This window comes from Taeniopygia guttata, chromosome 3 (genome assembly GCF_048771995.1).
Source record: "Taeniopygia guttata chromosome 3, bTaeGut7.mat, whole genome shotgun sequence".
Taxonomy (NCBI): domain Eukaryota; kingdom Metazoa; phylum Chordata; class Aves; order Passeriformes; family Estrildidae; genus Taeniopygia; species Taeniopygia guttata.
The window spans coordinates 31,015,744-31,042,473 of record NC_133027.1 but is presented as its reverse complement, the minus strand read 5'-3'; the positions used below and the strand labels follow the sequence as shown (position 1 = coordinate 31,042,473).

The 26,730-nt window shown below is 40.5% G+C and overlaps 1 protein-coding gene across 4 annotated transcripts in view; it reads left to right on the top strand.

Moving 5' to 3' along the window:
- Nucleotides 1-18,211, top strand: part of OGFRL1 (opioid growth factor receptor like 1) — a 79,422-nt gene extending 61,211 nt beyond the window's left edge. The window contains exons 1-7 of one of the 4 annotated variants that reach the window (XM_030267395.4): nucleotides 9,069-9,569; nucleotides 10,948-11,034; nucleotides 11,574-11,652; nucleotides 14,671-14,749; nucleotides 14,840-14,906; nucleotides 15,049-15,194; nucleotides 17,142-18,211. In XM_030267395.4, the coding sequence (XP_030123255.3) occupies nucleotides 9,324-9,569; nucleotides 10,948-11,034; nucleotides 11,574-11,652; nucleotides 14,671-14,749; nucleotides 14,840-14,906; nucleotides 15,049-15,194; nucleotides 17,142-17,901 (1,464 nt within the window). In that variant the 5' untranslated portion in view covers nucleotides 9,069-9,323 and the 3' untranslated portion in view covers nucleotides 17,902-18,211. Of the gene's footprint in view, nucleotides 1-9,068; nucleotides 9,570-10,947; nucleotides 11,035-11,570; nucleotides 11,653-14,670; nucleotides 14,750-14,839; nucleotides 14,907-15,048; nucleotides 15,195-17,141 lie in introns of those variants that run through there. The other 3 variants (XM_030267394.4, XM_072926530.1, XM_072926529.1) reach the window with 3 other exon arrangements.
- The last annotated feature ends 8,519 nt before the right edge of the window (nucleotides 18,212-26,730 follow it).

The window sequence follows — 26,730 nt, the reverse complement described above, 5'->3', positions numbered from 1 at the left end:
TTAGTCATTCTTAGCTCTTAGCCTTTTGGTAAGGATCCTCCTGTCCCCTCACCAAGCTGCATTTACCCTGCAAGGAAACTGTTCCTTGCTTCCAGTCCCTAGCCTGGATCAGTCCTTTTCATTTTTTGCTCTGCCTGCTGAGTCTGAATTTGGCTGTGCTCTTTTGTCCATGTCCTGGTTTGTGTTTTGCTTTGTAATGACTCTAATGTAACAAATGTAATGTTTGACAAAGTATCTTAACAGTTTTATCCCCTGTTCTGATTTCATCTGTAATTCTGATGACAATATGGGCTTTCTTAGTTTTGCTTTTAGTATTTTTTAACAATGCTATTGATCAACATGTGATTTATACTCCTTTGTTCCTCCCCAAATCTTGGAATTGACAGCTCACCTAGGTGGGTATTTTTTCTTTTGAAAAATTTACTCCTCCAAAACACAGCCTTATATCAATTATGATATAAGGAAGCATACAGAGTTCATACAGAGCAGTAAATCAAAAAGTACAAAGCATTCACTGTATTTTAGCACATTACCAGCAATATTTTGCTGACCCACTTTGCTACATGCAAAAGGACATTGTGTTTATTTACTCATCTCTTCATGCAGAACAGAAGTGAGCCCGTTTGGATGGTTCATTCAGCCTGCTCAAACAAGAGTGTGAAAGCGTGGCAATGTCTTTCCTGAGCCCGTCCAAGGCTGCTTGTATTCCAGCTGCCAGGTGGCTTCACGCCGTAACAGCGCATGTTACAGAATGAAATGGGCTAATTCTGCAATAGTGCATGTGCTCACTATACTCTGATAATTTTGTTCACTGCATCAGATTCCTAAAGTGCACATTTGTTATTTGTTGACACATAATTCAGATTTGTCATATCAGGAAAAGTTCATCCCTATCCCTTCTTAGTTCTCCTGTGTCACTAGAAGCAGAATTTCATCTCTTTAAACTTAGCACCTTGCATGCTTTGTTGGGATGGCAAGTGCACTTAATGTACTGATAGCGCCATAGAGATAAACAGGGAAAGGCTTTTACAGGCTCTACTAACATGTTTTCTTCAGAATAAAGAAACAGAATAGCATTATGATGAGGCTGTCCTGTGGTGATCTAAGGAAATCTGTCATAGAGAATATTAAAGGGGTAACAAGATAGGTAGGGGAAAAAATCACTCCTTTCATTACAGAATATATGTGCATATTCTGAGAATATTCATATAAACTGCTGACAGGGTTTCCTATGAGGATCACATTGTGTAAAGTATAATATGCTTCAGTCCCTTCTCAGATCACAGACTGAGGGCCATGTCTTGCTTCTCATCACTCCAAAGCAGTTGAATTCCTCAACTCTGCCGTCATCTCCCTCCAACCTGGCCACCCTGAAGTCACACAGAGATTGGCAAGCATGGGGAAGGGTTGCTTTAAGGTGACATCAAAGACTAACGCGCAGGACTGATGTGGACCTGTGCTTTAAATCTGTGCAGAATAGCTTAACTAAGTGAACTAACCCAAATGGTTATAAAAATCACATGAAAGCCAGCGTTGTTAGTGGTTTCCATTTCTGGTTGTGTCTGTTTGCTTGCTTTTGTATCTCAGTCTATGCGTCTTTGCCACAATCACAAGCTAAAAACGTAGCATCAGTGGAGCATCAGTGACCTAATTAAAAATGGCTCTCCTGATGAACTTCTTCCCTAGTTTATATATTTATATAGATTTTCTACAGATGATGTAACAAGCATGATATGAAAAAGGATGAAAAGGTGGTGGCAGAGTCAGGGCCTGCAGCTGCCCCACCAGTGTAATTTGGTCTTGTGCCAGTCTCTGCCTGGAACTAACTGCTGAGGAGTTTGTCGAAGATCAATGACTTTGGGCACTTTCAAATTATCCTTGATGAAGTGTATGAAATCCACAATCATCTGCTGAGAAGCAAACTGTAGAACTGCACAAATGCATATAATTTCATCTGGACTTTTTTCAGTGGTAGGGATCCTATGACTCCCATGAATCACATCAATCTTGACGTCAATTAGATCTTTGAAATAGCTGTCTGCACCATCACGACTACATAAATTCACACAGTCATATAAAAACTCAGCTAAGAAAGAACAAGTGGAGTATGTGGTGTTGAAATAGTGGTTTATTGGCAATATTTTTACCAGGGATAGCATGAGCTCCTAGTCCAGTCAAACTGAAGTGTTACTGCTTGTGCATGCTCCACTTTCAGCTGACAGAGGTGGGTCAAACTTGTGATGGCTCTGTGTTGGTACTTGGTGCTTGGCTGCACTCCCAGGGGATGACTTTATGACACCTTAAAGTGAGGCACTTTAACCCAAGCAGAGCAGAATGGGATTCATTATGGACGGAGAGGGAGCTCTGCACAACTTCTTCTGTGTTTAGGTGAGGAAGTAAAGCACAGCAAATGACATACCAGGGTACTGTGGTGCTCTGATCTCCTTGTAGCCTTTCATACTTCTCTGTTCATCAGAGAGCCAAAGGCTGGCTGTTCATTCAAAGACCAAGGAGGAGGCAGTTTTCTAGTTCATCTCCTTATCATTTTGATCGTATGCATAAGAAATTCAATAGGATGTGACAGGAAGGTTAAAGCTCTGTCTCTTTCTAAAGAGATTTTTACTCTTCAGTTCTGCATACCTAGCAACAGACACTCTCAAACAACAGTCCTCGCAGTCTCTCACTAGAAGTGTATTACATGATTTGACCTGATTACAGATATTCTTCATGCCAGGGAAAGGGATGTTAGATGCTTTCTCTTTTCCTATGGGAGCTGGGTACTCAAAATTGCGTATTTTCAGAAAACCTCAAGAGTGTAGGACTGGATCAGATCATGCAATAAGTCTGATGTCTAAACCTGAGTTTTGGCTAGATCTTGGCTTCCTTTATAATCAGTAGAAACAAACAATATTGTGATTTATGTTACATATTTAAAATGTCTGTTTTAGGACGACAGGGATTATCCTCTGGAGTTTCCTATTTTTCCCTATTGGAGTAGACAAGGAGCATTGTGTGATTAGCTCAGGCTTAGCATCTACAGGTTAGACACCTCAGGACATAAATTCCCCAAATAAGAAGCCTTCTCAGGCTTCAGAATAATGTCTCTGTCTCTGTTTAATGACCCAGAGGAAAAAAATCACACAACTCTAGGGGGGTTGTACCTACTCTGAGTATACGAAGTCATGTCCTACATCTGGCACAGGTGCCTCATTTAGCAATTCTGGAAGTTCAAGACAGGAGATACTGTGTGCTATCAGATCAGAAATGTCCACTTACACATCAGTTGTCAGAGGGAGTCTGTAGCACCCCTTCCTAACAGAAATATGGATGCTCAGGGACATTAGGGGAAGGATCTAGTTTGTAAAGAAACACCTAAATTTATGTGTTTACACAGAGATGTATGCCAAAAGATAACAAGGGGTGTAATAGTCCAATAGCTAAATGCGGCTCTGGTTGATACAGACCAGCAGCTTTCAAAGTGATTCAGCCAACCAGCCAGTCACATACAGATATAGCTGGCCTATGCTTATATACGATAAGCATACACATAGTAGGTTCATCATTTCCTTGGAGACAACCCAGGGTAGCCAAAATGTCTTTCTGGGGCTGGCAGCTACACCACAGGACCTCCTGAACCTATGGAGCACCAGTGCCCTTCTGCAGCAGAAGATGGATACACTAAGGGATCTCCAAAGACACTTGGACACCTGCATTTGGGCTTCTGAATCACACTCTCAGTTTCTTTCAGGGAGAAAAATTTCTTACTGGGTTCCCCTGCCAAAATTACTAGCTTGCATGGTGCAGTCCAGGAGCCCTTCAGCAAAACTTAATGGCATCACCTAATCCTGTGTGAACTTCTGACAAGTGAATGTCATTTCTTACCAGTGATGTCAGGCAGCTGACCTGCTGATGCACCCTAGACAAGCCCACTACAGAAGAGCTGGTAGTGCCAGCCTGGATAGCTGGTTCCAGTCCATCACAAGGGTGATAGAGGATTCCAGCTATAAATCAAGGGTTTCTGCACAGCAATTCATTTAGACCATGTTGCATCCTAGAACTGGATCAGTTTCCTCTCAAGAAACTTTCTGCTCAAACTGTATCTGAAAGACAACAAGCAGAATCTTAGAGGTTTAAGTACTACACTGAGACTGCCACTGTGACACCTAGACAGATCATCTTAAAGTAAAACACTCTTCTATTAATTTGTTCTGCAGTGACCTTTTACAGACTTGTAGTGTAAGACACTCCAATAAACAGGGCTTCAGTTAAGGTCTTCAGGTTTGTAGTCATAACCCAGCAAAAATGAGAGAACTTCCACTGGCTTTACTGAGCTTAATACACTGATCTGTCATGTCTAGCATGATTTATGTGAAGTCTTTTCTTCGCTGTAAATTAATTTCAGATTTCAACAGAAACAAATTTAGGCAAATATGCCACCTGACTTCTGAGTTTACAGTTAGTTAATAATTTCCAATGACACTCACTAGAGGGAAATTATGGAGAACTTTATAAATTAGGTTCACCTTCTATAGCTACTACATCAAGCTTGGCATTTAGCAGTCTGGGGCATTACTGGACTAAAGAAGAGAATTAACATTGACCATAGTCAAAAAATAAGCAAATGAGGTAACAAAGCCAATTAAAATACCAGTCAGCTACAGCTACTTCATACAAAACATTGTCATACCTGTATGACTTTAAACACTTTCCCAGTGTTGGTGTCCAAATATATTTAGACCCTTGTCTGGATTTATGCAAATAATACTGTAGCTCTCAGACATTTCTGTCATATCAATGCCTTTCTGCATTTCCTAAATCTACTTTTGTATGTTTAAATATCCACTGTGAATCATTTTACATTAGCTCAACTGAATTTCATTTTACCAGTGTTATTTATTCTACCCTCCTCTGTCATTTATCAAAACAGTTTTGTAGTCTACTATATCCTCTATGGATGCATAATCCCTCCCAGCTTTATATCACCTTAATATTAGGTTGGTAAGTCTCTCCACAGTTGTTAATTGACCTCTCTGGTATCCTATTCCAAGCATCCTCCCAAGATAATGATGAAGTATTACAATTACCACATTTTAAATAATTTTTAACTATTATCACACGCAGCATTAGCTTTGAGAAAGCAATGTGGTTTCCACTTTGAAGTCCTCATAAACCCATGTCCTCATACAAAAAAAAAAAAACAAACCAAAAACCACAGTTTTGACTAATCTATGCTGTTTAAGATGTATATAAATGTATATAATCAGAAGTCAAGTGCTTATTTTTTTTAAGCATTATGAAAGTCTGTATTTGGTGCACAGTGGTTTGCAGTCCCCTAGATCTTCTGTTGTTTTTCACCTGTGTTATGTGACAGACAAACTACTTGACTGAAACAGGTCCTCCTGGCTTTGGCCCTTAGTCATCTTCCATTGTACAGGAATACTTTAGTGAGCTCAAGTGCCATAAATTCACTACTTTTGCTAAAATGACTACCAGTTCTGACTGTGAGGTAATGGAATTTATTTTTTTCTAAATATGTCTTGTGGGAATCTCTTCAAGCTCTGAAATACCACCCTACAAAGCTATTTAAGGTGCTAGAGCCACTTCATGATCCCAACTGGTTCTAGTTCACAACCAGAAGCAGCAATAAGCTGCAGCCCTGAAAGAACACACTGTTCACAGGAAAAATACATACACCTGGCAAAGGGCAGATCTCCCACCTCCACCAGAACAAAAAAACCAACCAACCAACCAACCAACCAACCAACCAACCAACCAAACAAACCACACGATGACTGACAACCTGGTGGGGAGAAAAAAAATGGTGCCAGCTCCTGTCTCAAGAAAAAAAAAAAAAAGAAAAACAATACAAAAGGTTCACACAGCAACTCCAGCAAAACAGATGAGAACCTGATGAATCTCTGGTGCTGGTCCCCTCTTCACAGCAGGTGAAGGAGGTGGATTTGGTCCTTTTTCTCACTGGCATGGCTCTTCCGAGGTCTGGGGCCGAGATGGAGCTGGCCTCAGCCAATTCTTCTCCCACTGGTTGTTCTCTCAGATCTCAGACCAAAACCAAACCACTCAGTTCACTTTGGAAAAAAAGTCACCCAAAGATTGCTGCAGCAGCCTCTCCAGGGCCAAGGAAAGTTAAAAAAACCTTCTTGCCTAAGCTAACAAAAAACAAGCTAGCTAAACAAAAACAAACAAACAAACAAAAAAACCCAAAAACAAAACAAAACAAAAAAAAAAGGATGCAGTCTGCATGGCAGCAGGGATGCCTGAGGAATGACGTTTTGAATAAGCCTGTGGAAGCCTCCCAAGTCTCCCCCCTCCCCACCTTAAAGCTACAGCAACCATTTCTAGGCATAGAGAAGATGATAAGAGAATAGACTACTCATTGTAAAATCACCCGAAGATACCCATCCTGTCATATTGGTTCATACTGATTAACCTCCAGTCATCTGAGACCTCCCGGGTTAACCAGGACTGATAGAAATGATGGGGAGTGGCTTGGTGAGCTCTCCCACCCAGCTCATTTGACTCCTAGTTCTTTTCAGTGCTTTGAGATCCAGATCTTTTAAAAATCCACCTAAAATTCTGTTACAAGATTTGGTCGACAGCTTTGAGACTTGGCTGTCAGCTTTGCTCTTCAGGTAAAACTGAGCTTTCTATAATAAGGTGCAGTTATTTGCACAAGAAATTGAGCTTTCTTGCAGGAAGATCTTTAATTTGTGGGATTAACTGCCATGCAAACTGAAATGTCATCAAAACCTTCCCCTGATTTTTATGCACATGCAAGGCATGCTTTTGAAGCTCCACTGTCCATAGTATAAACACAATCCCAGTGAGGGAACACTGGCTAAAGCTGTAGCAGGGGAGAGGAAGCAGAGAGCTTGTCTATACTGGGCCTGTAGATGTTGGCCAATGGAAGTAGCTGTTCAGCAGGTAGTCAAGAAAACTGTGTTCCAGAGGTCAGAATCTTAAGTCAGTTCCTTCAAACTATGCCAACAACATGGGAGGAGATACTGTGGAACCATGAAAGAAATCCTTTTTCTCAAATGAGGTCAAAGAAGAGGAAGTTCTTAAAAAATGTCATACATAAGCATGAGTGTTATAAAACTCTGTTCCCTCAACTGCAGCCCTAGCATCTAGTCTTACTGCTTGCCCTCTTACAACCTTTCTTCTTCCTGCTTGATGGAGATTTTTTATTCTTTATTAAAATGATGAACACTGGCAAAAATGAGACTCAACTTTCCTGTATGCTACAGGAAATATCTTCAGTATATCTTCAGAAATATCTTCCTGTATGCTTCAGGAAATATCTGAATATCTTCAGTTGTGATAGTCCTTAATATCACATATCAAAAAAGTTCCAGTAGACCTTGAAAACCTACAGGGTTAGGGTGGAGGGGATGTCTTGGCTTGGGCCACTAGCTTTGATCTTGGGAGTGGGAGTAGCTGGATCCTGAGGAGGGAAGCAGCTGGCATGATGGTGACTAAGGGGTATTGGAAAGGTTGAGTGGGCTTCACTGATCTTCATGAAGAGCACAGGAAGGGGAGAAATGTCTTGGCCAAGGCAGGTGATGGTGGGAGGCAGCAGCAGGAGTAGACTGAGCTGTATCGCAGGCTCAGCCATGCAGCTGTGGCTGTATCTAGGTGAGCTGCTACTGCAATACACTTGCCTGAAACAGTGTCTGACAAACCAGGGTGTGGATATTCTCAGTTCAGTCAGAGAGAAAAAGAGAAAGATTGCTGCCAGGCTAAGCCTGGGAAAAAGTCCAGGAGGAATGTAAACAATGTATTCTCTTGTTTTCCGTTCATATTGTTTATAGATATGTTCTACCACACTGACCTAAGTCCAAGTGTACCAATCAGGTGAAATGTTTTTACTTTAAGACCAATGAAATTAATGTTCACAATGTTTTCTATAAAAGAGAGAGGTGCTTTTGAATAAAGATTCATTCTTTGCCTTCTGAAGATGGAGTCTCTTCATTCTCATCCCTGCCTCAACAGCGACACCAGGGCATTCCCAGTAATTTCTTGTGTTTGGGGTCGGTGGGTGCAGCTAACATGCTTCCAATGAACCTGAAGGAGGGTTATGTACAAGAGTGACATGAGTGCATCTAAGCATGACACTGTGGCAATTTGACTTAAAATGATCCTTCAGTTTATAGAGCGTGGGTAGGAAAACAAGAATATATAGATTAAATCACCTCTATACTGATGACTCTGACATCCAGTTAAAATGTTGGTTCCTGCACTTGAAACAGATGCTAAAATATTCAACACACAGCAGACAAAAAAAAAGGTACAACTTAGAGTGAGGGAATGTGAAAGGGAATTTATGGTGAGAGGCTGAAGAAGCTCAACCTGTTTGGTTTACCAAGAAGAGGACTGAGATGACTTGCTGATAATCCACACCTTTAGAAGCGGTTACAAGACATCACAGAATCGTCTTTAAGGAGAAGGCAGAAATCCCTGAGTGTGAACTGAAGCCTACCAATCCTGGTTAGAAATTAGGACATGTTTTTAGACAGGAGGGTGAGAGCAGGCACTGAAACAATGTGCTAAGCTGTAAACTCACCACATCTTCACTCCTGGCTTCAAACTCTGTCCAGAAGGCATGTACTAGCCAAATAGAATATTCACTACCCCTTCAAATTGGTCCTTGAACATCATGTCAGTTTCATCCCCAGACTCGCAGGAATTTTAGAAGCAGTAAAACTGGCTGGTTACCACAGGATTGCCCGCTCCATTCCTGTCTTCTCTAGTACCTGTACACTCTTTGCGGTCTTCCTCACCGCAGCCGCTCCCATGGCTAGTGGGCAGCCGGAGCTCGCACACTGCAGGCGGCACGACCACGTCTGTCACTAAAGCATCTCCTCCCCAAACCACTGCTCTGGGGCAGCCGCCATCCCACTCATCTGGACGAACATCCGCACCCACTTGCTCTTCTCATGAGCCCTCAGGGGACAGCACGTCGCCTCCGGGAAGCGAAATGCCCGCGGGCGCGCTCGGCGGAGGGGAAACTCCCCCTCTCCCCGCGAGCACGGCCCGCCCGGTGCCGGGGCGGCGGCGGGCGGGCCCCGAGTCGCCCCGCCCGACCCCGCGGTGCCGGCGGCCGGCTGCTGCCCGATGCCCGCTGCCGGGGCTGGGCGCGCGTTTCTTGTGGAAATCCCGGAGCCTCCAGCTCCGCCCCGCGCGTGTCCGTGGGCTGGGGCCGGGCGGGGGAGCAGCCCCGGCCGCCGCCGCCCCGCCCCGCCATGCCGCAGCCGTAGGCAGCCCGCGGCCGCTCGCAGCCCTCGGCCTCCGCGGCCTCCGGGCCGATGGGCAGCCTGCTGAGCGGGGTCAGCTTCAAGGAGCCCACCACGGTGGAGGACTGCGACTCCACCTGGGAGACCGACTCGGAGCCCGAGGCGGCGGAGCCGCGGCGGCAGGAGGGGGTGTGCGCCGCCGCGGGAGGCGGGGAAGAGCCGCCCGCCGCCGACTGCCGGCCCGGGGAGCCGCCGCCGGCCCCGCCAGCGCGGGAGGACGCGGAGCGGGCAGAGGCGGACGCCGCCAGCCCCGAGCAGGTACCGGCAGCGCCGGACGCAGCGCCGGACGCGGCCCCGCCCTGCCCTGCCCTGCCCGCGGGCCGGGCGGAGCCGAGCCGAGCCGAGCCGAGCCGAGGCGAGCTGAGCCCGGCCCGGGCAGCCCCGCTCCCGCTGCTCTGCGGCACTCGCGGGCCCGGGCTGCTGCCGGCGGCTCCCGCTGGTGCCCGGAGCGGCTGGGGATTGCACAGCGCTGCATGTCTGCTGAGGACAAGCTCGCCTTAGGTTTTTATCTCTCTCCTGTTATTACTGGGAGAAAATCGAGGCCTTGGTCGGTGACATTCCCGCTACTGGTGTTTTCAGGAAAGGTTGTGTTTTAAATTAAATGGAACATTTAGAGTGTCCTCTTCATTAAAGAGGATAAAAATCTGAATATTTGATCCTCTGTGGCAATGGAATTGTGACTCCTCGGTGGGTGTGACGAGTTTTCAGAGCGAGTTTCTCTTCTTCAGGAAGCTTTGTTAATGCCGAGCTTATAGAAATAAAGTGTTCTTTTGACAATAATTTTGAGTTAGAATACCATGTAGGGTGGAGCAGCTGGGTCTTTTTTTAGATTGCTAAATTATCGTGTTTTGGTTCAGAGACCAAACAAAATGAAGTAAGCCTAAGTGTCTTTGCGTTTTCTGCTTGTTACATGGTGATACTAGTGCCGGATAACCGAGTGTCAAGGGGTGTGTCTTGTTCAAGTGTGTTTTGCCTGCAGGTATGGTCAAAGCTGATTTTGTGAAAGGAGGAAGGAGCGTAGCTGTTTGTTTGTCATTAGTGTACAGTTGATAAGCCATGGGATGGGCAACAAGAACGGGAAATGCCCAGTGCAGTCCCAGAGAACTTCCTCTTCTAAACTTGACTTTAACCTATTACACGTGTATTGCAAGGAGTAGAATGAAATGTTTTTAGTAGCTATTTTCCACAGGGTACAACAGTAGCAATTAAGTCTATGTACATGACTCTTCTTTTGTAAATAGTATGATTTCCTCCTCCAAATTGATGGTGCCTCTACATTTTCAAGTTTAGTTACTTATTTCACCTTGTATTAGCACTTGCTAGATTACTTTGAAGTCTTATATTTGGAAATGACAATCAGACTGTTAATTTAGTTCAAATTCAGCCTCATTGGAAGGACAGTTCATAGTCTTACTTTTGTATTTTAGATTAATTTTTTTAACTTAGGTTTAAAGTGTGTTGTGTAAGTGTTGAGCAGGGAAATTTTCAATGTTTGACCAAACAGTAGACAAATACATGCATTTACATTTATTTACATTAGTGAAATCCATAATGAAAAGTAATTATTTTAATACTGTAGAAGTATGCTATTTAGGGGGTTTGTGTATCATGATTATCTACTTTCTAGCTGTTTCAGAGTGGTGATGGAACTGAGCTGACAGCCAAGCCAAAGAGAAGCTTCTACGCAGCAAGAGATTTATACAAGTACCGACATCAGTATCCAGTAAGAATATTTTATGGTTTAAAATTGCCTTTTCAGTGAAAAAAACATTCTTAAACCTTTTTATTGTCCAGTAAGTACAAGAAATGAGAACCAAAAAGCTGAATCACAAACCAGAAAGCTGAGGCACAATGTATTCAAGTGGGAGAGAAGTAATGTCTTTTCATCCCGGGCAAGCTCGCAAGCACATGATATGTGTAAGCCTGGGAACTGTGGTAGGAGCCCAGGAAAAGGCTTGTACCGTGGATATCAAAGATGGTAGTTCATAGAGTTTGCCTGACTGATTATTTCTCTCAAGGTCCTTGAGAATGAAGGGAGAGGGTGCTGCTATGCTTGCTGCTGCCTCAGTAGGAAAAGGTACCAGCCAGAAAGAATTTTCAGATCCTTAAACTGAGTCTTTAAGTGCATGAGTAGAGCACTGTGGTTCCTAAAACTCTGAAATCTTTTGTCCTTAAATTATTCAAAGAGCCCAGTATCACTTTCTGGATAGTCTTGGTAGGTTTTTGTAGGCTGATAATGTCCTATTTCCTTTCTTTTAGCAGAACTTTAAAGATCTTCGTTATCAAAATGACTTGTGCAATCTCCGGTTTTACAAAAATAAAATCCCATTTAAACCTGATGGTGAGTAATCTGCGACAATAATGGTGATACAGAAGAATGCTCACTAATGATAGTAGCATATTGAAACAGTAGTGATAATTGAGACAAATTAAAGGCGTATAGTAATATATTGTAGAACATGAACTTCCCATGTTGGAGTAGCACACTGATAACACAAGAGCAGTTTATGCTTAAAACAGTTAGCTTTCACTATAGGAAGGTGGTGCTTTTCTTAGACATTATCAGCATGAAGTAGGACAAGGCATTGTTTGTACCACTTTGTGATACTTTTATTAAACAAAGATAAAGTTCTTCCACTATATTGCACGAACGTGCTGTTTGAATAGGAGTGGCAGCAATCTACAGGTGATATCCCTAGAACTGTGTAATGGGAAAAAATGTGCTATAATCTTGTGTGAGATTATTGTTAATCCAATAATAAAGCCATTTCTCAGTGTCCCTAGTGGTTTTGGTAGTGGAGCAGGAACCTCATATGCAGCATTCTACACAAACACAGGAGAAGCTGAAAGATGACAAGCCCTACTCTAGAGAGTTTGCAGTTGACGTATGAGTGACAATAGGATAGCCGACAGATGAGGAAGCAGGAGGAGGCAATAAAGCAGTCTTGGTTAGGGTGATAGACAGGAGTTTCAGCACATAAGAGCTTAGCCATTAGCAAAAAAGACAAACTGAAGGCAAAAACTAAGATTATCTGGATTTTGAAAGAGTGATGACAAGGTTGTTTTGAATGTATTTGCCATAGGTTCCTCTCAGTATGGGAGCAGCTGGGTAGGAAATAGTGAAGTGCACGTTGGAGTGCAGAAGGAGTGAGATGTGTAGGCTGCCTTTGAGGCAGGATCCTGTTGGAAGAAGGATCAGTCTCATAGCAACAAATGGGTTCTGATAAGGTAGTGAGGGGCAGGTCACAAAGGCTTTGGAAGTGAAGGTGTATAGTTTTTGTTTGATGTTACAGAGCAAGGTTTCACGATGGAAGAATGCAAAGCAAAAAAAAAACAGGTCAGTATAAAAAAGTAAAAGTCTAGAAAGATTGTCTTCCCAGCATCCAGGGTAACTGCATTCAGAAGCATTCAGGGTAGGTGTAAGCATGACAAGAAAGCACTTTTCAAGGTCAGGAAAAAGAAAGTTGAGATGCAAAGTGTGAGAGTTCAGATAGGAAGCTGGATGGAAGGGAAGGTTGTAAAAATGAACACATAGGAAAGGTAAAGATGAGAGTTGTTTATAGACAAGATAGTGGTAATACCCTTAGCAAGTGAGAAGATAACTCAGCTTGTGAAAGAAAGATAAGACTTTTGCTTTAACCAACTTGCGCTTTATCTAGATACCCACAGGCAGATGCTTTCAGTCAGTTTTAGCTTGGCTGCAAGAAGAGGTGGGTCTGGGAATTGACAGTAAAGAAGCAGTAGGTTTGGGAGACGTTACACAGAGAACAGATAGAGGAAGTAAGCTTAAGGGCAGTGAGGTTTGTGTGAACCTGGGGACCATATGGCTCTGAAACTAAAAGACAGAAAAGGTTGTGGGGAAGAACTCCTTTAAAGTCCGAAATGAAGAAGCAGTTCAAGAGGATTAGCTATAAGAAGAGATAGTCGTGAAAGCTATAGGAGGGCTTCCCTCCCAAAATTTGTAAAGAATAACATTTCTCTTAGTATTTTAGGAGAAAAGCACGGTTAGTAATGTCAAAGGTAGCTGATAAGCCAAACATGTTGTTGGCTGTGAACAACTCTGGCTATGCCAAAGTTTGTATTGAGAATGGAAAAGAGTAACCACCACCTTGACCCGAGTCTGTGGGTCTGTGAGAGTGTTTGGAGGGAGTCTTAGCTACCAGGTTAAGGACTGAGATACTGGAGAATGTTGTTTAAAAAAACCCAAGACATTTCTAGTGCAATACTAGATCTGAAGTTTATTCCTATAACCTAGAGATTTAGCTTGTGGTTCTGGATCAGAGCTGGCCTGTTTGTCTCTCTGCCCTGAGTGTGAGCAGCAAGTTTTGCAATACTTTATTTCAAGGTTGGATACTGTGCAGTGATGGTGAAAGTCCTCTTTCCCAGGTCTTTTTCCAGCTTTTCCTACACTAGAAACCCCATGTACTTACCAGCCCCTTAGACTAGCTGGTTTCTTCACTTCTTAAATAAAAGTATGAAATGTGTCCTCCTTTGCTATTGAGACCCAAATGGAAATTTTCACTGTGCAAAGAGGCATCTTAAAGATATAGTAGGAGACTACATCCATGGGGCTTTGGGTTTTTAGGTTGCTCCTATGCTATTTGGCTTTGGGAGATGCTGTGCAGTAGTGAAACTGTTGTTGGTTTCAGAATAGAAACAGATGAACACAGTGCTGATTCATGGAAAGATATTGTACAGGTTTGGGAACAAGGATCATCTTTTTATGTACTTTGTATACCTGTATAGTACCTGGAAAAGTGCTCTGGCCTGTGACTGAATTTCGTGAGCACAGTCTCAGTGTTGTGCTTGGCCACTATTAATTGAGAAAGATTTCCCAATCATAATGGTACTTGCAGCTGGAGAGATTCCTAGTATGGGAGATTTCCTAAAGAGTTGAGGCTTTGTTCTATGAAGATTAGATAGATAGATAGATAGAGGGATAACTGCAGTTTTATCTTGTAAAATCAATGAGAGGTGATTCACAGTCTAGTGTTTTATGGGAGAAGTTTGTTAATTCCCAGTCAGTGTGATAAAGGGATCCATGACATGAGAACTCTTGGATATATTTTACATAGGTTGCTGTCACATACCTTTGCTTGTTGGTAACCCAGTATAAGTCAGTTGGTTTTGCTTATATTGACATTTTATAAGTACCTTATTTTTAATTAAGTTTTAGTAGCTAAATTAGTTTTGAATTAAAATTAATTTATTTATGGCTGCAATAGACCTTATTTCACATAGTATGTGAAAGACAATTAAAGTATGTGTTCTATCATTATTTTACATGCATGTTCTTTATGTATAGCTGAGTGCTGGTTTTGATGACAACCTAACAGTTTTTCAAATTATTTTTATGCAGGGGTTTATATTGAAGAAGTCCTAAATAAATGGAAAGGAGACTATGAAAAACTGGAACATAACCACACTTACATACAGTGGTTGGTCAATTATTACCTATTTCTCTTTCAAAACGTTAATTTGATTCATCATTCTTATTCTGAGCCATAATGCACTTCTTCTTTTAACAGGCTTTTTCCTCTAAGGGAACAAGGTCTGAACTTCTATGCTAAAGAATTAACTACATATGAAATTGAGGTAATACAAATTGAGCTCCTTAAAAGCCATCACAGTAATTTTAATACATAACTGCTTTTTGTTATGTAGAGTTGCCTTATATGATGCAGAAGTGCTTGCTTTAATGCCACTGAGATTTTCAGATATATTCTTTGTCCATTAGGAATTCAAGAAAACAAAAGAAGCAATTAGAAGATTCCTTTTGGCTTACAAAATGATGTTGGAGTTTTTTGGAATAAAACTAATTGATAAAACTGGAAATGTAACACGAGCTGCTAACTGGCAAGAAAGATTTCAGCATTTGAATGAGTAAGTAATGACATGCACTTCACTTGCTAGAATTGCTATAGAATCTCTTTATCCTTTTGTTTTCTAGAGAAAGCAAAGATATTTTTTCTAAAGACTGCCAGGAAACAAAAGGGAAAAATAAGTAGTTGATGCCGGGTTTGTGCCTCTATCTGTATGTTCCTCCTTCCCCTTTTTTTTGATTATTCTTCTCACTCATTGCCAGTTGAACTGACATCACTGAATTCCTTGAAAATACAACTTTATGTGGTGCTGAAGAAGATCCCAGCTCCAAACTAATTTGTCATGGTACTGAATTTGTTTTCACCCAGTCCAAAAGTGCCGCTTCTCACTTAAGAAAAAACAAGTGGCTTATCTTTGTATTTACATTTCTTTTTGAGAAAGATTAAATAATCCACACCTGTATGGAAGTTAAGTAAAAAGATTTCGTTCCCTCCTCAAAACATGAAATACTTTGTATTTAAATATTTTTAATTGAAGCACTGGTCTGGAAAGGTTTAAACATGTTATGTCAAGTCTTGGTCCAATGTTCAGCAAATTATATCAGTTGCTTTACATTGGTATTGTGTGGATTCTAAATTTGCACTGAATTTTGTCTTGTACAGATTAATTGTACCAAAGCCTCTTTTCAAATTTTATTTACCTTCCTAATATCTCTGACTTTAGAGCTGTAGGATGTTTTCTTGCAGAATTTTGTTCTCTTGTCATGGTAAAAGCTTGTAGGTACAATTGCTGATTGATTCCAGGTGAATAGTGGGAAGACTTTGTTAATAATTTTACATAAATATTATATGAGCCAGCATGGGGGTGGGCTCAGACATAGGCCACAGATAATGAAGGTTTTCAGGAAGCCCAAACGTTACTGCATGCTTTCACTCCTGTTCTTAAATCAGGATTTGGGACTCTCTTTACCTAATTTTATCCATCTAAAATTCAAACTTACAAGTTTTTCTGCATACTAAGGTGTGCTTCACAAGGGAAAGACCTTTTCACAAGTACTTGCAGAATACAATTAGTGCATTTTCTCTTTGATATTTCCTACAACAGTGGGACTTACTCTCCAGAGGTGCCTGTTTTTCCCCAGCACTGACTGTATCAGTAGTGCAGGTGCTAGTCTAGACAGGAGACCCAGTTTTTAAGTAACTTGAGTGAAGTGCAATGAACCCTGTTCTGTAACTACACTATAAATACACTGCAAACCCTTTCATTTACAAAGTGACTGGGTTTTCTCCCCAGAAGGAGAACAGCATATAATCATTAAGGTTGGAAAAAAACCTCTGAGATAATTGAGTCAAATCTTTGACCAAGCACCAACATATCCAGTAAACCATAGCACTTAGTGCCACACCTACTCATCTTTTGAACACTTCCAGGGATGGTGATGAATTCCTGGGCAGCCTGTTCCAATGTATAACCACTCTTTTAGGGAAGAAGTTTTTCCTAATGCCCAACCTGAACCTCCACTTGGTGCAACATGAGCTTATTTCCCCTTGTCCTGTCACTTGTTGCCTTGGACAAGAAACCCACCCCCTCTTGCCACAGCCTCCCTTCAGGCAGCTGTAGAGAACAATAAGGTCTCCCTGAGCCTTTGTTGCTCCAGAATAAACAACCCAATTACCTTTAGCTGCTCCTCAGAGGACTTACCTGTTCCAGACCTGTCACCAGCTTTGTTGCCCTTCTCATACAGCAGAAGGAATCAAAATAAGTACATTTGATTTTATTTTCTCTCAGCTCTCTCCCCCAGTGCTTTTGACAAACACTAATTTTCACTCACAACATCCTAGCAAAGGAGGTGCTAGTAAGCTTCAGCAGCTTTGAGAAAATATAGGGTCTGAAGTACATACCTGAAGTGATAAACAGGACTGAGGAATTGCAGTTCCAGTTCTATATTTTTCAAGTGGGGTTTTTTTTCTGATTCAATAGAATTTTTTTTACCCATTTATTTCAAAGGTCTCAACATAACTACTTGAGAATCACTCGAATTCTGAAAAGCCTCGGTGAACTTGGATATGAGAGTTTCAAATCTCCTCTGGTAAAATTTATTCTGCATGAAGCTCTTGTGGAAGATACCATTCCCAACATTAAGCAAAGTGCTCTAGAATATTTTGTGTATACTATCAGAGACCGAAGAGAAAGGAGGAAACTGCTGAGATTTGCCCAGCAACATTATACACCCTCAGAGCATTTTATCTGGGGACCCCCAAGAAAACAGAAGTCAGAGGGAAGCAAAGCAAATAAAAAGCCAGCATCTCCAGTTTCTATTCCCAATAGTCATATTTCTAAGCATAAGAAACTGAAGGAGCCTAAGAATACATTGGCAAGTGGAAGCTCAGCTGGTAAAATAACTGAAGAAAGAAAGGTAGAACTCACAAAAAATGGGGAAGAAAATTATAACGATGAACAAGAAGTGAACTGTGATGCTGTTAAGCAGAACAACAGTGAAAAGAATAGTGACACTGATACCAGTCAGCTTTCAAAATCAGAAGAAGTTCATGATAATTCAGACAGAAAGGAGGACACTTCTTATTCCAAAAAAGATGGTGAAAATCTGAACAATGACTGTGGCAATCACCCAGATGCTATAGAGGAAGATTTATGTAACACTGAGAATTCTTCAAATGACCCATCAGCAGATCTACAAGATAACCTTGATAAGGATACACTTTCAGGGGTGACCACCACAAAAACTAAGGATGAGCTCAAACCATGAGTCTGAGATTTAAAAAAATCTTTGTTTCACTTTGAATGAAGCAAATAATTAATTGCTTCTTAATTTTGGTTGAAATTTCCATCTAATGTAAGTTCACAAGCTATGCTTGTTGCAAATGCATCAGATTAGGCTTCTGTTATGTTAATGATTTTTTTTTTCAACCTCAGTTTATCAGCAGTCAGCCAGGTGTGTCTCTTTAAAACAATTGTGCATATTGGAAGCTAAGAAAATAATTATCTTTTCCAGACAGATTGCACAGAAAAGCTTATCTACTTTTTAAAATTCATCCAGTGTTGAAAAACAAAATAAAGTGTAACAACTAAAAAGACTTGGAACATCAGAATTTTAAAGTTTCCTTCAAGTTTGCTTTAAGTTTTGTTTTCCATTTAGGAAATAACTAGAAATTATTTCAAAATCACAGTTTTTTACCCTAGTGGTTATTTTTTTTAGGAACTGTGGTCATGATAATAGTGGTATTTGCACAGTGTCTTTTAGCTTAGATTAGCATCTTTGTTGGAGGCACTTAACAATGGATAGCATATATCATGTTCTGTACACCTGGGAATTACTGTACAGAACATGATATATGCTATCCATTGTTAATTGAATAAAATTTTAAACTTAAAAAGAAATTGTATCCACACCTTTTGGATACGAGGGAAGCTGCACTTTAGACTTCTTTTAGTCCCTGTTAAATTCTCCCTTCTCTTGACTCATTTGTTACAGCTAATCTGGGGGGAAGGATCTGTTAGATCTCTTAAATTTGGTCTCAGTTTGAAAGCTCTGTTACTTAGCTGTAGTAAGATGACTCCCCCAGCTGTGTTCAGCACCTGGAAAGACTCTGGACTGCTGAAAAGCAGTGTCTTTCCTCAGAGCACTGCCTTACCAGCAAAGCCATTAGAGAAAAGGTCACCAGCCATGGCAAGTTGGGTCTTACTTGTACTTGGATGTTTCCTGGCCAGTTTTGGGTAGAATCTGCACAATGCAGTCACCTGTTGCTGGTCTCAGAGACAAAGGCAGTCCTGATGCTTCTTTCCAGATGTCTGTTTCCTCTCTTTGCTCTCTATCATAAGTCTCTCACAGTTTTATGTTATTTTGATAAGCAACATAAATTTAAGGCAGGCCAGTCTTTGGGCCAGGCTGGAGCCTAACAAGTAAGAATTTCACTATTAAGAGGTTTCCCAGCTTCTACCAAAGAACTTTCTGCTCTCCCTGAGTAGCTTCTTCTGATTTTCTGCTGTTCAAGTTAAATGGTAGTAGCCAACAAGGTAGTTGTGCAGAATATGAATTTAAAAAATAATGCAGGTACAATTCAAATGTCCTACAGTTCTAAAATACTTTAAAACTTCTGTATGTATTTTCTGTTTAAAGGTGTACGTAATACCCACTGCCTTTAATGTATTGCTAATTAAATGTTACAAGGCAAGAGGCTGACTACAGTTTGAGCGTCAAAATGCTACAGGACTTTATTCAACTCTTATAACTCTAAATGATTAAGTTTTCAGGGGTTTCAGAGCATAGACAAAATGTCTTGTGTTCTGTTTTGCTAATGCCCATCATGACAATGCATCATCGTTTTTTTTTTTTTTTTTTCTCCAGGTAGCACTGGTTCTTGGGATCAAATAAAGTGGCAGTTAGGGATCTTGATACCTATGGGAAAAGATTAGGCTCTTTCCATCCTAAAGAAGCAGAGAAAAAGGAAGATGTATTTCTTCTTCTGTGCTGACTTGTGAGGGAGGGAACTTAATATATGTGGATTTTTCTTTAGGGTAACCCAGATCATTCAAGTAGGTATTAAGTCTGTCTGAGCAGAAATGTCCCAAAGAATTCCAGCCACCACCTTTTTAAGGCCAGAAAGATCCTGAGAAGCTTTTCACAATTCCCTGGACATGAACTGGGATCCCCTTCTTGGTGTTTGCCTCTGACCTTCAGAACAGAAGGGGGAGGAAGTGCTGTGATAAAACTGGTCTGTATAGTTAAGGACTCTGCCCCTCCATGTATGCAAAGGGAGGACACTTCATTTTCTGCCTATGACTTTTTCAGTCTTGAGTGCCTAACTGTGCAGACTTCATAGAGTTGTTCTTACATAGTTATTTTTTGAGTATCATAGGAAAAATTGATACCTTGTGTCTAAGGAACATAACTACAGCATAAGAAGATCAATTTATGAACTTTAGTATTAATTTTAAAGACTTTACAGAAAATGCGGAGTACTGAAGTGAAATAAGGGATGACAGAGGTGTTATATTTATCAGTGACCTCAGGAGGTCTTTTGCCTACTGAACAAAAAAAAAAGAGAAATCTTACCTGATTTTAAACAAAGTTCTTGGGATGTGCATCCAGTAGCTTACTCTGCAGTGTTCTATTATCATGACATATCTCTCACTTAAACATTCTTACTGGGCTGTCTGCATTACGAGGCTCAAGGTATCTGAAAATATTGTCAAGAACTTTGGTACTTATACCTGTATTAACTTAGCAATTTTTTTTTCATCTGCAACTCAATAGATTTCTCTCAGTTTTCACAGAAGAGCAGTGGCATATCAGTTGCCTACAAAGACCTATGGGGACTATGTAAGTGAGGGTTTTTGTGTCAGGTGCCTCCTGCACTCTCTAAGCCTTGTTTTTATCAACAGAATTCCTCCCATGGAACACTTCAGCTTTAACTAAATTCTGCTCTATGTAAAATGTGACAATTTATCATTCTTTTGATAGAGGAATTGTTTCTTCTGATTTTGCAAGTACTTAAAAGAAGGATTTATTGCAGGGCAATCATACAGTGTAGTGTCTCATTGAGATTTGTGAGGATCAAGTGGGTGCACTGTATGCATTTTTGTTACAGAATCATGGCCTTAGCAAACAAGCACCCCGTGCTTAAAGTTTCTAAGTATTGCTTTTCAGGTTTACAGTATATACAGTACATATGTGTGTTGAAATGATTGTATTGTCATAGATGCCAGTACATAGTTGGTTAAGCATTGCTTCAGTAACTGAGGGTATACAAAGAAAGTCAAGTAATTTGCTTACTGTTAAATTTCTTTTTGTTTTGCTATATGCTAAAGTATTCAGGGATTTTTGTGTACTTATTACAATAGTGTATTTTGGCCCAGTGTTAGACTAGAATCTGAGCTGTTTGTATGTTGATTGAACAGAACCTTCCATATGAAGGTTCTTCCCAAGTAACTACATCTGAGTAGCCTCTGGTACTGTTAAGTGGGAGTAGTGTGGACGTACCTGTGAATTTGATTTTAAGGCTCTTACGGCGAGGGGATATGAATGTGCAACTTGGAACAATGTTACTGAGTACACAGATGAGTACACACAAGGCGGTCATACAAATCATGCAAAAATGCAGCACTTTAAGGTTAGTTACAGCTCTGTGCCCTACTATGCCAGACACAAGTGTGCCTCGGTACCTGATACTGTGTTGGTGTAGAGACTGAAGGCTTGGGTACATGAGGTGTGCAGCACAGACCATTCAGAGTAGAAGAGTAGTTACATGTGTCCACATATCTAGGAGCAGGTCTGAGGTCTTTCTGTTCATGTTGCTCAAATAAAATCTTGAAGGATGCTAAAAATAAGTGCAATAATATTTTGAGAGCTGTTCCCTGGCTTGGGTCAGCTCCTCAGTTTCCTGCTCTAAGATTTTAGCACTCTAATATATTAAGTATTTGTATAATAATTGTTAATATTTCATGTAACCTAGTGTAAGCCTCCCTGAACTATTCCAGGATAATTCGAATAATCTGCAGTTGCATATATCTGTACTTTAAACAGAAGGTTTACAGACCTTAAAAGCTTTGTACAATATTGATGGATGATCCAATGAGGTAAGACAAGTGACATTTACTGGATTTAAACAGAAAACAGCTCTTGTTTGTTTTTAAATAAAATGTATGTCTATCTGTTTAATTGAGAGGTTATTTTATCCCTTTCTTCTGACTGTTGTGATGGTACTGATCACAATTTATAGATATATATGTTTAGGTGAAAATGTAATTTTTTACACTACACTTTTACAGGAAACATATCATATTGAATTTCCTTGACAAAAGCTGTATTTATGAATAAGATGCAAGTATGTGAAGCAAGTTTTGCCATTAATAAAAGTGTGACAATATCATGCTGATGATGTATGTTGTCCTCAGAATTGCCAGTGGGGATCAGAACCAAAGATGTTTCTAGCCTTGTGTTCTGCCTCCAGTGCTGGCCACGAAAAAGATGCTGCAAAACAAAGAAATTATACAGTGACCCCATTTTTCTCCAGGATTTTTTTTGGTTTTGAACTTGTGGTTTCTTTCAACCTCTTCAATCCCTTGTGACTATGAGTTCCATGTTGTAATAATGTTTTGTGTGGAAAAGGTGATCTTTTTTTTTGTCTCAGATCTGTTTATTAAAGAATTGCTACTGTATTTGAACAACACAGTACTAAAAGTACTGTAAGATGAAGAATAATCCACTTCAAATCAGTTTGTAAACTCCATGGGAGATTCTAATGACAAAATACCTGTTTAGACAGAAAATGTCCCATGTTTCTTCTGGTTTTAGGCAGAAGATGTCTGCTTAGGCAGAAACTTGTCCTAAGTTGATGACAATGCTACCTTACTTACTCCTTCTGAATACATGTTTGCACATAAATCCTTTTGTAGACTAGTGCTAAAAGTGTAGATTAAGTGTTAAAAGTCAGATTGCAACTGCAAAACAGGGTTCATATATTTTTTCTTACCTGTGTAAAAGCAAAATCAGTCAAATGGAAAACCTATTCCTAGCCCGCATATGAGTGAGCTACCTCTGGATTTGGAGCATCAGTGAATCTAACATTGTGATCACATAGAAGATGGAAATCATTCCACATTTTGGTAATTTGTTTTGATATGTGTCCACAGTTCCAATTGTAATTGGAGTAACTGGTCAAAAGGTATTTTTTATGGCTGTCATAGAGTCTGAAAATGGGTCAGAAAAGGCCTAAGCATATACAACCCCCCTCAATTCACATTATGGTCAACACCATAGTTTCACTATTTACAGATATTTAGATGCAGTTCTCCAAGGGGAGTGCACATTGTGTCTCTGTAATATCTTTGTGCTCAGTATTGGCTATGAACTGTTTATTTTCTTGAAAGCTGTGTTCCCTTTTCAGCCCTTGTTCTTAAGTACACTTAGTTAAGACCTTTGGTGAAAGCAAAAAATTACCTTAAAGAGTATGTTTAATACATGCTATGTGTAATGGACTCCTAAAATGTAATTCAATAGAGACCTCATTTCTTCTTAGAAATGTGTCTCTTTAATTTTACAATGCTTACAAGTTCAGTGGTGTATTCATCAACTAAAATTTATTGTGAAATATACTGAATGTACTTACTACTGTGGCTAACCATGTGAAAATTATTGTTTTGCAGTGAAAAAGGCTATGGCACTTGTATTTTTGGGACCTGCTGAAGCATGTTTGCTAATCATTAGTTGATCTTTTTTTTTTCTGTGTTTTAAGGTATTCCACGGTTGTTTGCCCTTTTCGCAGTTTGATTTTGGCAACAGATGATTAAGTGTAGTTTTGCACTGATAAAATTTGAAAATATCATAGACTTCATTGTTGAAATGTATTCTAAGGAAAAAGTGCAGTAAAAAGACAAAGCCCCAAAGCCCAACAATTTTTACTTGCAAAATTGAACAGCTCTATGTCAGTTTTTCTGAATGGTCCTGCTCTCTTCTCTGTATTCCTTTGCAGTGTTTAATTACAGAATGCCATGCATGTTTGGAAGTACCAATACCATGTGTATGTGGTAGGAGTGGTAACCAGTTTCTGGATTTGTAATGCACTATAAAGAGGTATTTTATAATTCTGTATCTGTATGGCAGTGTTAAGCCAAAAAAAAATTGTATAAACATAAAAAGCAATAGTTTATGTTGCTTACTGCTATATTTTAAATAATTTGTAAAATGAAATACTTGGATTTCCTTTCAGGTAAATATATTTTTCATAACAGCAGCCAAAAACTCTGAACTAATAAAGCTTCTTCATTTAGCAGCATTGTTTTAGCAACATATATAGATATTGTGTAGCTGTAATAGTGTGCAATTGCTGTTTGGTGCTTGTTTGTAAAGTCTTCTGTAAATATATTAACACTTAAAAGTAGGGAATTAAAGGTTCTGGTCCTCCTTTTTTTTTGTAGTCAGTGGCAAAATGACCATGGATAGTAGAGGAATGAGGGAAGACCCAGAGTCAGCTTTTCTAAAAGTCCATGGTTAGTTTTTTCAAATTAAGAAAAATGTATACTATCAAAATACTGTTAACATTAAAGAGTAAAATATCCACTATGATCATGCAGGCATAAACTGTCTGGAGCAGTGTCAAAACCAGGCTACTACTGCTTAAATGTAGCAGGGAAACATTTAACTTGCTGGTTTTATTTATCCTGTGCTGAAGCTATAGGATTGGATGGCTCAGTTCTGGTTTTGTAGTAAGTTGTTGTTCAGATGGTGTGACTGTAGATGTATAAAGCTCTATAAAGGGCCCAGCAAATTTGGAAAGGGTTTCCTAATCTCACATGTTTCTTCTTCTTCTTCTTCAAGAGGAGAAACAGGTTCTCCTCACACTGAAGGAGGACTTCCCATGTGGTCCGTGTCTCAAATCAAGCTTGGTGTTAAGATGGCTCTGTTAACCTACTTCCATGTTATCAGGTCACCCAGGGATGGCACCTAACTCATCTAATATCATTGGTTTTCAGTGTGTTGGTCTCCCCAGAAAACCCAGTTACAGCTCCCTGAGGCAACTGCTGTGGCTCATCTGCCCTTTGGCAAAGACTGGCTGTCACACTCCTGTGCCCTGGGAGCGTAAACTGCACCAAAAAGGGCCAGGGCCTCTGTGGAAACACTTACTGATATTGCTGGCTGAAGCACCTGCAGATCCAGACTTTGAGCATGTCTGCTATACAAATGCTGCTCTTGTGTGAGCACAGACCTCCTGAGTGCCAAGGCACTCGTGAAGTCTTGTTGGTGCTCATTCCAAGAGTAAGAGCCTAAGCTGATATCCCAAATTTAGCTGGCCCTTAGTTAAATTAAGCCTGAGCAGCTTCTGGAGGAGGTGGAACAAGGGCTGCTGAGCTGAGCACCCTGTCCCCAAGGGCAGGCACCCGCATGGAGCTCAGCCACGCAGCCTGTCAGGGCCTTCCGCTCGGGAGGGGAGCTGCAGGCTCTGTCCCTCCCACCTGTGTCTCTCAGGGCTTCCATTCACCTCCTTTGCTTTATTTTGGGGGGCAAAATCTAGAGAATTTCCAGCTGCTGGGGCGATGGTGACACACACAGCTCAGTTCTGCAGTGGAGGGGAGAGCACACAAGCTTGTGTCAGTGCAAGGTGAGCTGGGAAGCACTTTTGTTATGTACAGAGTGGTGGTGGAGACAGCCAGAATAAATGGCAACTATCTCTGTGATTTAGGGAGCTAAACCACAAAGTATTGTTTTGAAATAGTTTTCTAACAGAGCTGTGCCATAAAACTGGTATGAGAGTGGTTTTATTTTGATGATCTTGAGAAAGATCTAAAACATCTATAAAGGCCACATTAATGGCAAAAATGTGATTTAGCTAACCAAACCTGGGAATACTCTTCTTAAAATTTCATTTAAATTGATTTATTTTGCTTTGTTTGCCAGGGATGGGTAATAAACTGGAAGAAAAAATATTAAGTATCTTCAGTCTCTGGGGTTAATCAGGCCAAGTATTATCCCTGCAAAGTTAAATCAGTAAGTATGACTGGAGAGTATCTGCAGTTTAAAAATAATCCTCCAAAGAAGCAGTAAAAGTATCTACCAAAGTATTTTGCAACTAAATAAAGACACATGATGGTATTGCTTTTTAGATGTCCCATTCACATATCTTCAGAGCTGCATTACATTGTAGGCAAAACTTTAGCACAACTTTATTGACTCATCTGTACCTATAAGGGAACTGGAGCGTCAGCTCCATGAAACCTGTTCTTTAAAATATGTCTCTCTTCAGTGGGGGCAGGTAGATTGGATGTGTAGAAACACTGGTGTGTCCTGCTTTGCACCTTGGAAGGCTGTCACTCCTGGCTGGCCCAGGCAGCCAGTCCAGCAGAGTCTGGGGGCCAGAGTCATGGTTCTGCTCCCGCCTCTGCAAAGATGCTGTAACCCAACATGCTTCATTGCTCTAAAAGGAGATGAACTGAAGATTTGACCTTCTCAGAAGGATTTGGTCAGGATCCAGGGCTGAGGTGGGGATTGTCCTGCCTCATCTCTGGGGTCTGATTCCTGAAGATTGTTATGTGCCCTGTGAGTTTATTGACCTGTCCAAGAACAGTAACTTGCAACAATTTATGGCAGCTCAGATATTTCCTTATGTTTAATCTTGGACTGCACTTTACGGGGTGAGGTTAAAAATAAAACTATTTTTCACTGAGAAAAGCCATTTTAACAAGGTTTAATTAGGCCCAAGTATTTACCTTCTGATAAACTCGCTGAATGCTTTTAATATATATTTTATATTGTATATGCAATGCATTAGACATTTTTGCAGGAAATATTCTATAGACATTGTAATTTCTAGTCTTACTGAATGTGGGGGAATGTTTAAAATTCAACTGGCTCTTTCTATTTTTATTTAATGTATAAATCAGACATAATTCATGCATAGTTCCTTCTAGGTTTAGACATTTATTGAGCACTATGTATGGTTATAAACATTTTGTGACAGCTGCTTCAAATTTTAGAATAGAAAAAAAACCCCCACACATTTTCATATCTACAATTTCCTCTGAAGGCTTACACAAGGAAGCCTTGAATTCTCAGCATCCAAATTGGCGGCTGAAATTAGAG